Here is a 13,316-nt window from a genome sequence, read left to right as displayed (position 1 = left end):
AAAAACACACAACAACAATTGTTTTGATTTGGGAATATGATGTACAACACCAAGAAAATGCTTACAAAATACTAACTGTGGACTGCTGGCACTGGGACTACAGCAGAAGAACCTGGGTATGGGTGATTCAGGATGAGTAAACTGGCACAGATGAAACACAGAAAAAAAAAAAAAAATTCTGTTTCCCTGATGGGTAGAGCTACACTGCAATGGCTTTAACTCACTCAGTACGGCCAGTCCTCTGTTCTCCTCTACACAGACCCCTCGGATGTCCAGTGGGTGTCTCAATGACCCAACCTTTAGCTTCCGTCGTCAGAATTGTGGTATTCTTTGTCAACATTCACCTCTTCAGTGTAAGAGCCTTCCGCTGGTAATATTTTGATGGTGGTTATTGGGGTGAAACGCTGTTAACGTCGTCTCTTTCGCCGTTCGTATGGAGAGAGTTAAGCTGTGCGCCTTTCTATTACTCACTCACGCATACACAAACACAGACACAGATAAAGACACGCAGACGCAGACACAGACACAGACTATATCATATCTATATCATCTGTTGGCTTTGAACTTAGGTACAGACTAGCTTTTAGAATAAAATACAAATATCCCAAGTGGTACAGTGTGCATGTGTGCACATGTGCAGTAATGTGTGTGTGTGTGTTATGTGCATATTTGTTGCAACAGCTGCAAGGTAAAATGGACATACACTGTCAACAAAACAAACCAATACATTTCATACTTCATCACTATATTTCTTTTATTACGAATATCGAATGTTAACTTCAAGAAAATGTCCAAAGCACAATTTAAAAAAAGAAAGAAAAGAAAGAAATTTGCATTTTAACCACGATACTGAATCAAAACACAGATCACAATTAGTAGCAAAACTGTCTTTTTGATTATAACATATCTATCTTTAACTAACAAGAATCAACTTTCATGAAAGACTCATAATCTATCAACTAATCAACTTTCATGAAAGAATCATGATCAGGTGACATTATGTTGCCTTTCAACAGTAGCTCAGTGTAAACTAATACTGCCAAGTATAGCCTTATATGGTAATCATTTAAAATGGAGTGGCAGCCATTTTTGAATTACTGTAACATGCTTACCTCAAAATCTTTCATGAAAATACAATGGACAGAAACAGGTCTTGTCAAGTACAAGGTAATATAATAGTATACAACAATAATTTTAAGAGGAATGGTGACTTGGTCAGCAGTCTATACCTATCTAGGAAGTGAGAGATCCAAAGTTGAAGTCATGAAACGACTGGGACTTCTTTTTTTTTTTTCCTCACCCACTCCTTCCAGTAGACCAAGGAAGTAGACGACAGTGTTCTGCGGCCTTTCAGATGTTATGATAAACCAAAATTATGGGTGTGACATGCCTTCACGTGTGTAAAAGACCCAACAACAAAATACAGTCCAATACATGGTGCTATACTGTATGACGCATTTCTATCTTACAGTAAAAGATCAACAACAAAATACAGTACAATACAATATGGTACCGTACTGTATGATGCATTTCTATCTTACTTTTAATGTTAAATGCATTGTAATGAGCTCAGTTTGTGACCTCAAAAAGCACAATATATTACATTTAGATAAGCACAAATATAAATTCACTGTTTTGTGGCAAATAAATCATACAAGGATAGAGGTAAATGCCTGGAATATTTAACCATGACAAACATCACAGTTATTAAGTACACATGTTCTGCTCTCACATACAGTTTAAAACCTCATCAAATAAACATTTCAAAAATCAAACCTCTTGTATAATGTTAAAAGGAAATAATGCTGCACAGTCTGACATACCACAAAAATGTTTGTTTTCGTATTCTCTCTGCTGCATATATATTCACAAGCATTAAACGATAAAAGCAGATAAGCTATTACAGAGCACAAACAACAAACTCACCCAAACTCAAAACCAAATATGAAATATCAGTTCTCCCTGACATGTCCAGAGCTCTCTTCACCTGAGCTATTTAATAAATGATGTAAGTTTATGATACATAAACTGACTGGCACAAATAACAAGACTGAAGTCTAAAAAAATACAACAAATGCAAATGTGTAAAAAAAAAAAAAAAAATGTGTACAAAAAGCATTCAGCAGCTGAAGCTGCCTGCCATTCTACACAAGAAACTGTACAACGAAAAAAAAAAAAAAAATCAATGACATTATTTCATATTCAACAGAGAGACATACTACTCTGTAGAACCTGGGTGGTGAAAGGGGGGAACATGTGAGTACTGACTGATCTAAATCCCACTTACAGTGAAGACAGAATATTTATCAAAAGGGCAGGGAGGAGAAAAGGCAATAACGTTTTAGTAAACATGTCTATTTGTATGGGCAATGTGCATTACACTGTTTACTCCGAAAAGAACCTTCAATAGAAGGAATGGAAAAAACAAAACAAAAACACACCTTTAAATTGTTTAATCTTTTCACTGCTAAAAAAAAAAAGTACTACATTTTACAACTAAAGCTAATTAATCAACATTTCTCAAGTATACACAGAATATATAACATTTAACACCCACACCCACCCTCCAATGTGCTGGCAATGTATATCATACATTTTAAAACAGATACAGGTTCAAGTCAGATAAAATGATTTTCCTTATGACCCTGCCATCCTAAACACCATTTCAGGGCTGAAAACAGTCCTGAAACAACTGGCACTGAATACGCTGTCAATGGGCAACAAACTACATGAAATACCAGAGTCCCACATGTTTTATCAAAACCTACCCAAAGAGATGGATCAAACTCAAGTTGTCAACAAATTTTCTTTACATTCAGTTCTGAACAGTCAAAGTCATCATGCACTCACCATTATGTAATAATTCACTTTAAAAATGAAATCATGCATTTTCCAGTTTAAACTGAATATATGGAAATCAAACAATAAATGAACGAATAAAGGGGAATTACAGAATATTTGGGGGTATACAATAATTATTTCCCTGTTAATCAAAAGCAAAAAAAAAAAAAAGAAGAAGAAGAAGAAAGTTGAATGCAAGATCACTGATTTCCAATGATAGAATGAATTTTTTTAAAAAACAATGCTGCAAGATCTGCGTAGTGAAAATACAATGAATGGAAAAAAAAAAAAACAACAAAAAAACAATGTTACAAGATCTGTCTAGCAACAAATCAGAAACATTTCATCCCACTGGGGACACTTTGTAAACTCCTAGTCAGCTTCCTCACTATCATGTCATTCTTTTTTTTTTCTTCAAAGATGAAATTTCCTCATTTGTTTCCTCTTCTCTTGATTCATTCCTCATGGTCCAGAAGCTCTTTGGGGACAACGTAGTCGACAGGCAGCGAGTGGGGCCCCGAGGTGTGTGGGTACCTGGGTTGCACGGTAAAGCGGTAGCTCCTGGCAGGCAGCAGGTCAGGGACCACCGCCGTCAGCTGGTCCCCTAGCACCTGGACGCGCTGCGTTTCCTCTGCCTCCACGTCCAGACGCACCAAGATGTAGTCTGGAGGAAAGAGAAATAGGATGAGAAATAAGAGAAATAGTTGTTACAAAAACAACAACAAATTACATATATACATAAAAAACAAAACACAATTTTTTTTTTTTTTTGAAAATGAAAAAAACAAAACAAAACATGCTTGACATATAAATTCATTTTTCCCCTTCTGCAAGATCTCTTCCTTCTCTCTCTCTTTGTATGCACAAACCCCACTCATACACTCTCATATACAAGTATGCATACAAGCATACATGCATGTATGTAATTGTTTAAGTTCATGCACACACACACACACACACACACAAACACACACACACACGCACGCACACATGCACACCCGCACACACACACTTTCATGCACACACAATAATTCCACAGCAAAGACTCACACGAGATCTGGCTTTTCTTCTTGGCAGGCGGCTGCCAGCTGACGATGGCAGAATACGGGTCCTCTGGCGAAGGCACCACCGTCACATCCTCTACCATCCCCCCGTGAACTGCTCATAGGCACAAAGTGTTTCACTTCATCTTCATGACAATGCCATTACCTTGCCTCTTTCAGATATTGTGCATGAAACTACCCTGTATGTGATTTTATATGTTGCATGACCTTGACAATGTTTGAGCATGACAATGGTAAGAAGACAGATTACAGGGGGAATAAAGAGAGAGGGAGAGAGAGAGAAAAAAGGCAGAATAAAGAGATGAGAGAAGAAGAAAAAAAAGAAAGAGAAAGAAAAGACAACAGAAAGGAGAAAAATGATGATGGAAGGAACAAAAAGAAACAAACAAACAAAAACAAAAACAAAAAAAGAAAGAAAAAAAAAGAAAGAGAAAAAAAAAAAAAAAAAAAGTGGGAAAGAACCTTCCAAGGATGCTGAGACTATCCTGCCCATTTGCAGAAATTTTACGCATCCACTGATTTCTCCAAAAAAACACAAAAAAACAACCCAAAAAAACAATGCCATTACTTCATAAATGAGCGACAATCCTGACATTGTTTCAAAAATTATATCAACAATGGGTTTGTTTTTTTTTGTTTGTTTTTTTTAATTCTAAAGCAAACATCTTAAATCATAGTTGACACCTAAATAAAGGAATAATGCAAATGTTACAAATAATAATCTTGCCTGTAAGCAGGCGGAACGGATTATGGACCACTGTTGTCCAAACCAGTGAATTTGGAATGATTGTTCTACTATGGTGGCTACATTATGTTATCACACTTGACTTCCTGTCAACTGCAGTATGCTTATAACTTGTGTAAACAAAGTGAGTCTATGTTATAACCCAGTGTTTGGTTTTGTGTGTGTGTGTGTGTGTGTGTGTGTGTGTCTGTGGTAAACTTTAAAACTGCCATTTTCTCTGGAAATACTTTGTCTGCCAATACCAAATTTGGCTTAAATATAGTTGCGAAAAATCTTCACAGTCATACCTATAATATGTTGTAAGTCTTGCAAATTAAGCCATATTTCCATATCATGAATGGTTTATTTTGTTGAGGCTTTATCTGGAATCCAAAAACGCCATTTCCTGCTTCCCAACTGCTGGAATGTAGGCTTTATGCTTGGTGAGAAGGCAACATCATTTTTCTTATTCGCAATTACAAGAAAAGAAAAACAAATTCTGGACAGAACACATACAATGACACTAACTACACCACCCACATGTTCACTGCATGTGAATATTCTAAAGTAAATACTGAAGGAACATAAAAGACAAATTGAATCAAACTTTCGACGGGCGCAATAGCCGAGTGGTTAAAGCGTTGGACTTTCGATCTGAGGGTCCCGGGTTCGAATCACGGTGACGGCGCCTGGTGGGTAAAGGGTGGAGATTTTTACGATTTCCCAGGTCAACATATGTGCATTCCTGCTAGTGCCTGAACCCCCTTCGTGTGTATATGCATGCAGAAGATCAAATACGCACGTTAAAGATCCTGTAATCCATGTCAGCGTTCGGTGGGTTATGGAAACAAGAACATACCCAGCATGCCCACCCCCAAAAACGGAGTATGGCTGCCTACATGGCGGGGTAAAAACGGTCATACATGTAAAAGCCCACTCGTGTGCATACGAGTGAACGCAGAAGAAGAAGAAGAAGAATCAAACTTTTCTTTCAGTTTCCGTCACAAGCACCCTGCTGTCGGACTGGTTTTTGCAGATCTATACAATTTGCTGTGTGCCTCAGGCATTGTCAACGTCTCCTCTATGGCCCAATTAAAAGGATGTCTTAAATAATCGAGATATGTGAAGAAAACATGATTTGAATTGTGTTATTAACTCAAATACATTTTTTTTTATCGCGCTAAAAAAGACCCATAGCTTTAGATACTGAATTTGTTCGATTGATATCAGATGCGGTGTAGTGTTGGGGATTAGACTATTTGTCTCTGAACAGAACATCCGTGGTTCGATCCCACTAGCAGGCCAGTTTTTTAATTTTTTAAAAGTTTATCTATATTTAACACAGGACCCATTTTAATGATTTTTTTTTCAATCTTTTTTTCTCATGATTCCTTTACTGGATACCGCGTGTGTCACAAGTGAGTCTTGAAGGCCTTGCCTCTCTTGTAATTACTTTTTCATGAGGAGTCAACCACAAGTGGCTGGCAGATGAATTATTATTCCCTGGGGATGAGCCAGTCACATGTAGCGGGCAGAACAGTTAACAATTCTACACCTTTCTTTTATCTGTATAAACAGCATGACTTTAGACACGTACATCAGTGTCTTATGTAAGCAACTGTGCTCACTGTCTTGCCTGGGACGTGAGCATCATTCAAATAAAGACATGTGTGGGTAAGGTGAGAATTCCCAAGCATGTACTATTTCCAGACTTGGCCAAAAGTTGGTCAGGTCAAAGACTGTGCCAGTTCATCAAGAAGCAGTGGTTTTGACAGCGGCCTTCTTTCAGTGTTGCTCCTTCTGTTGGTGTATGTCACTATGCTGCTAAGTTAATAGTATGAGGGTGTAAAATAAACAGTAGCGTAAAATAAAACAAACTTGTGATTGTGCATCAGCAACAGCTGTATATGCACGCAAAAGGTTAGCAACATGGATCTGTTGCGCTACGCTTGCATCACTGTGAAAGAATTAAGACAACACATCTCCTTCTGTTCTGACAGAGCATAGAGATTGAAGCGGTTATAGGAGATGGTACAACTAAATATCCTCACCCCATTACTTGTCGATACTGCAAATGTGGAGACAATAAATGTACATAAAATGAAAAAGTGACTGGCAAATGAAACAAGCAAGGTAAACATACCGGCAGGGGTTTTGTAGGGCACGGCAGCTGACAGAGGCCCGAACCCCTTGACATTGCGTGCCTGAAGTTTGATGAAATACTTGGTGCTGGGAGAGAGGTCTCGGATCGTCAGTGATGTCTGATCACCACGCACAGCCTCCACTAGCCAGTCTCTGATTGGCTGCTTTCGGCGGGTTGATAAAAATACTAAGTAGCCTGTAGAAATAAGACACAAAAGGAAATATTTTCCCTAAAATTACGTTTATCTAACATACTTACTGTGACTCACTAGTGCAGACTCTGGCAGGGAGCCCGATTCCTGTCCTGTGCAAACTACTATCTGCCTATGCGAAGAAAACGAAAGTAGCTACGGCCGATAACCTCCCGGAAGTAGGTTACCTCCCCTCTGTATCCCTGACTAGCTTCCTCTTTTGACGTTGTGTTTTTGTGAGTGGATTAAAAAAAATTTAGCAGCCTGCAGAAATGAAAACAGTATAGCTATGCACTATCTGTGTTTGCTAAATTATTAGGTAAGGATTGTAGAAATGAGCCTATAGAAGGGTTAAAAAAAAAAAAGAAAGAAAAAAGAGGAAAACAAATGAAAGAAGACTGTGTCATCTGGGTGAAATACTGTACTTCATGGTGTTGCTGACCATCAACTCAACATGAACTGCAAACCTGCTGAAGGCAAAGCAGATCCAATGTTCATTTCAGACAAAATGGATCGTAACAACATGAGAGAGAAAGAGAGACAGAGACAGACAGACAGGCATTAAGAGACTTGAGTGTGAGAGACAGACAGAGAGAAACTTGAAACTTGAAATTTTTTATTGTCATTGTCTACAGAAAGGTCTTTTGACAAGGGGGGTGATTTTTTTCATCATTGCCAACTGATTATATTTTCCAGAATGATCAAATAAATTATAAACACTGAAGATAAAATAAGATTTGCAGCACTCTTACAACATAATCTGCAAATATATGAAGCAAACAAACAAGAAACAGTACACAATAACAACACAAAATACTTTGAGATTTGATCATCCATTCACATGTTATTTCTTGTAGTCTCTACTTTTCTTTAAGAACAATAAAGCATCAACATCAACCATGGTTAACTTCTTTCAAATTAATTGTTTCAATTATTGTTAAGAAAACCTTGTCTGATTTTTCTGTGCCTCTGTGATGAACTTAGCAACTGATCTAATTATGATATCATCCTCAGACGATAAAACAGAAACAACATCATGCATTCTACTTTCTAGCTACATTCGAATCAAAGAGTTGACATTTTTCTTGCACAACCTCATAAGCTTTCCACTGAAAGAGAAAATGTTTTTCATCATCAATTTGGAATCCACATGCAGGGCAAGGTAGTTCTGTGGAAGTCAGAAGTTTAAACCATTCCTTATTTGCATCAAAGTCAAATGACCGTAATTTAAAACGTGCATTACTAATTCTGTGCCATCTGTTTGTAATAACATTTACAATTTTTTTCAGGTTGAAATACATTCTTACATGAGAAAAACCAACTATAATTTTCTTTACAAGAACAAATGAGTGACAGAGAGAGAGAGATAAAACGATAACCATAACGATTTTTTATTCAGATAAAGGGCAAAGCCCCTTACTGAAGGGGGTGACATTAAAGAAAGATAAATAAGATTTTTCATGACACACTATGCATCTTCAACACAAACCAACCAAAAAATATCTAACACAGATGTTCAACAACATTCACGTGGTAACTATTCTCAATCTCTTCAATGCCTCATATATATAAATGGCCAAGTTACACAGAGTAGACTCATGTCTTGACGACATGAGCAAATTCAATCTAAAGTTAGATGGATCTTTATAAAGAGAGAGAGAGAGAGAGAGAGAGAGAGAGAGATGGAGGCAGAGACAGACAAGAGAGAGACCAACAGAGAGAGAGAGAGAGATAGAGTTTGGGGATTGGGAGGGAGAAGAGATGGATAGAGGAAGAAAACAAAAGAAGGGACAGTGGAAAAGTGTTATCTGTCATGATTTAAAATTTACCTGTGATAATGCCATTGGATTTCAGAGGTGGATTCCAGGTGACAGTGGCCACTGTGGGGTCCTCCTCAGCCTGATCCACACCCACGTTGGCAGGTGGCGAAGTAGGAGCTATGACAGACACCACCTTCTTCCTTATCTGTGCAGCCCCTTGGGACAATTCCCTACTTTCTGGCTACGGTCTTCACTGACCCTTTCAAAAAAGGAAGTGATTTACCTCTTACTAATTTACAAGTAAGCCTGTGTAAGCCCATGACCAATTCCTGTAAACTGATAGAAAAAAACAAAACAAAGAACCTTACACCATTTAGAAACTTTTCTTCTTTGTAAATATATATTTTAAAAATATACAAAGTATATGACTTCCTTTCTTCTGATTTTTTTCCCTATAATAGCCTCTTACTCAGCTTTAAACTAAATCTGATTTCTTTGTATAGATTTCCCAAATGACTACCACTGCCTCTGTTAAATTGAAACACCAACAATCCATTCCATTTTCATGATACACAAAGCAGTACCACAACAAGTTTAAGCACAATATCTGTTCTTGTGCAGAAACTGCAATTTATTTCAAAATAATCAATGAAATGACTGCACAAACACACCAGTCAGTCGGCTCTACTCTGGTAGGCAGCCTGTTGTGAAAATGACTCCATGTTTGTAAAGTGTTTGGAGTTTGGTCTCTGACACAGGTATCAATAATAACAACAATAATAAGAATAACAAGAGAGGCAAGGCCTTCAAGACTCACTTGTGATACACTTTAAAAAAAAATCCAAGCTTTTTATGTACTGAGTATAATTTCAAAATGTAATATATAAGATGAGAAAGATCAGTTTAAAGCAAATTAAGTCCCCTAGCATTAATTACAGAGTAATTTCCCTTTCCTACACTCTGCACCAAAACGTTTGCAAAATAAATAAAACTTCCATGCTTAGCAAAAGAAGTTTCTGTTTGAACAAAAAATGATAATAATGACTGCTCTTGTTGGGGCAGAATATCAGATCAAAGTGCCAAGTTTAGAGAATACAAAAAATATAAATATAACAGTAAATGCAGTTTGCATATAATTAGGCTTCATTTTATTTTTTGTGCCCATCCCAGAGGTGCAATATTGTTTTAAACAAGATGACTGGAAAGAACTGAATTTTCCCTATTTTTATGCCAGATTTGGTGTCAACTGACAAAGTATTTGCAGAGAAAATGTCAATGTTAAAGTTTACCACGGACACACAGACACACAACCGAACACCGGGTTAAAACACAGACTCACTTTGTTTACACAAGTGAGTCAATAATCATGACACCCACACAGAGCAACAACTCTTCACCTAAAACTGAACAAAAATGAAGCCAACACTCACTCACCTGCCTCTAAGGTTTTATTGAACACAGTTTTGCTCCAGGCGCTGTGCTGGTCACCACGATTGACGCGCACAGAAAACTCGTACATGGTGTTGGGGGTCAGGTCGACCAAGTAGAGACTGGGGAAGTAGGGAGGGCTGAGGTAGGTGAAGTTGGAAAAGGTGCGGGTGGTGCTGTTCAGGAGCGCTCGGTGGCGCACGGAGTAGGTAGAGGAGCTGTTGGAGCTCCCGTCAGAGTATCCCAAGCTGAGCATGGGGTCACGCCAGCTCATGACGGCTGAGCTAGAGGACAGGATGAACACTTTGAGGTCTGTTGGGGTTTTCAGCTGCCCTGAAGTGTCTGAAACAAACAGCTTGTCTTTTGACCCTTTGGTTTTGTGGAAAACTGGAGTTTTGTTGTCCCATCTTACAGAGAAGTTGGTGGAGGAAAAAGGAACACCTTAATGAAGCATTTTCTTTCAATGCTTGCTGTTCAACTCATCTTGTTTGGTGTATCAAGCACTCACTTGGCTCAGTCATACAAGAAAATCTAATGAGCTAACAACCAGGAAAGAAGAACTGTTGCTTAAAATACCAACAAGGGACAATCTTAGAAAAAAACACCTTCGTTTTTACTCAGATGTATTTATATTGAAATGTCCCTTTCTGACTAAAGTGAAACAAATGTGTCATCATGCACAAACAATGCCTGTACTTAGTGTAGTCAGCATGATTTCTCAACCTTAGAGACTTGGACTTGAATCAACCGATCTCTTTTGTCAAAAAATAGTAGCTCTCTGTGTTCCGGAACAGCATCTGAGCGATGCAAAAAGGCCCACTGAGTTAAGACATATCCTCTCGCACCAGAACATACAGTCATTAGCCACCTGACATCTGCTTCTGAATATGCTCGTCAGTGAAACAAGACTGAACTTACAGGTCAGGTTGTCTGTCATCACACTTATCTCAATTTCTCTAGGTTCTGCAATTATTTTTCTTCATCAAAATCAATCACACCATTGATAAGTAGAACAGCACATCAGACTCGTGCCATACTGTTCACATCACCCAGCTTCAGCAATCACAGGGGTCACGGAGGCAACGGCGCCATCGCAGCACTTACCCTCCGGCGTGGTGTAGGTGACGATGGGCGAGGCAGGCCCCAGTGAGTCCTCTGTGCGTGCCCGGACCTTGATACTGTAGGTGGTGCTGGGCTGCAGGTTCGGCAGGATGAGGGACAGCGACTCCCCTAGAACTCCCTCCGCCGACCACTGTGTGGAACCCTCCTCGCGATACGACACCACATAGCCTGCCCACACACATGGGTGCCACGGAAACTGTCAGGGATGTGATTATATGCTGTCATCTGTCTTTTATGTTGCAGACATTCAGTCGGGAAAGAGGAAAGCATTGTAGCTGATGGTGTGCATTACTGCCTGTGGTCAGAATAACCTCACAGGCTTTGAATCAATCGATCCCTGTTGTCACAAAATAGTGGCTCTACCTGTTCTGGAATGGCATCTGAACAATTCAAAAATACCCTGACTTACAACTTATATCCTTCCCTCTGACCTACCTTATATCCTTTCCCATCAAAACATCAAAGTCACTAATCACTGGACTTTGCTGATGAGTTAGCTTGTCAGTGAAGGGCTGTCACCTCAATGAGATAAGACAGACACAGTCTTCAAAATCTATTCGGTGAAAACCAACAGAGCGCCCCGCGCAGACAAGGCAACGCAATGGAGTAACACAATTTCTCAAATGGAACTTGGCCAGCCATACAGTTCAGCAACTCGAACAAATCCAGTGTGATAAATAGAACTGTGCAACCAACAACCATCTACCTGAATATCTAGTCATCAGCCCCATCCACATGTAATATGCAGCTTCTGTTCAAATGTGTGTGTGTGTGTGTGTGTGTGCATGTGTGTGTGTGTGCATGTGTGTGTGTGTGTGCAGTGCGTGCATGTGTGAGTATGCACAAGTTTTTATATTGATATGCACTTGTATGTATCTTATTTCTACTGTATCTGTGTTTGTGTATGATTTTCGATTTATGTTTGTATCTTGTTATGTACTATCCCCCCCCCAATATTCCTTGTGACCCCGGTACACTTGGTAATAAAGACATATTCTATTATATTCTATATGATGAAAGATTTTTGTGATGGAAAGTTAATACCTAAACATTACCACTGATCACTTTAAAAGCCCACATTAAATGCTCTTTCAGTTTCTCAAGAACCCACTCAGCAAGACCAGTCACTCCATCCGATTCAATGACACACTGTATTCATAAATGCATTCGTAATTATGCTGGCTTTTTGTTTAAGTTTTCTTCTTTCAATTCTAATTTCTTTTATCTGTATGTAAAACAATGAATTTCTGTACCTAGGTATTGACAATCAACCACCATCTTCAGCCTTGAGTCTAGAAAAGTGGACAAATAAGTTAAACTAACAGTCCCCTCCCTTCAGGTGCATACTTAAATATGCACACACAGATATACACACATGCATACATTTATGCATACACAAATACACACACACACACACACACACACACTCTACACATACACACACACACTCTACACATACACACACACACACTCTACACACACACACTACACATACACACACTCTACACACACACACTACACATACACACACACACACACTCTACACATACACACACACACTACACATACACACACACCACTGATGGGTTCCCCCATGTTTTCAGGAGGCAGCCAGGAGACCATCACAGCTCCAGGAAGCTGTGCAAACTGTGTCACAGTCATGTTCCTGGGTACAGTGGGGGGCACTGAAACACATGCACTACTGTCAATAAACAATATTCCTAACTCAAAAGAGCATTATCTGGTGTCACAATCATTATCACCATATAAGTTCACACACACACACACACACACACACACACACACACACGCACAGAGTTATGCAGTGTGCGCACACACACATATACACACAAACACTTCCAAAGTGCACCAAATTGAAAGTAAAATGAATCTAATAGAGAATAAAACAAGCTATTCTTCTCTTCTGTCTGCATTATAATTCATATATTTATAAAAAAAAAAAAGAAAAAAAAAAGAAGTTCCAAACAGTGGATGGGGGAGAATACACTCAGGAAGACACAGAGCAAAAAAAAAACAAACAAAA

The 13,316-nt window shown here is 38.8% G+C and overlaps 1 protein-coding gene across 3 annotated transcripts in view; it reads right to left on the bottom strand.

Annotated features, from left to right (window-relative positions):
• Positions 1–742: 742 nt before the first annotated feature.
• LOC143282767 (neogenin-like) overlaps positions 743–13,316 on the bottom strand; it is a 32,566-nt gene continuing 19,992 nt past the window's right edge. For all 3 annotated transcript variants that reach the window (XM_076588526.1, XM_076588527.1, XM_076588528.1), the window contains exons 14-20: positions 12,850–12,957; positions 11,255–11,440; positions 10,157–10,492; positions 8,792–8,899; positions 6,773–6,967; positions 3,892–3,999; positions 743–3,505 (exon numbers count right to left, since the gene is read on the bottom strand). In XM_076588526.1, the coding sequence (XP_076444641.1) occupies positions 3,297–3,505; positions 3,892–3,999; positions 6,773–6,967; positions 8,792–8,899; positions 10,157–10,492; positions 11,255–11,440; positions 12,850–12,957 (1,250 nt within the window). In that variant the 3' untranslated portion in view covers positions 743–3,296. The remainder of the gene's footprint in view (positions 3,506–3,891; positions 4,000–6,772; positions 6,968–8,791; positions 8,900–10,156; positions 10,493–11,254; positions 11,441–12,849; positions 12,958–13,316) is intronic.

Source organism: Babylonia areolata, chromosome 6 (assembly GCF_041734735.1).
Source record: "Babylonia areolata isolate BAREFJ2019XMU chromosome 6, ASM4173473v1, whole genome shotgun sequence".
Lineage (NCBI taxonomy): Eukaryota > Metazoa > Mollusca > Gastropoda > Neogastropoda > Buccinidae > Babylonia > Babylonia areolata.
This window is presented reverse-complemented; position numbering and strand designations above follow the sequence as displayed.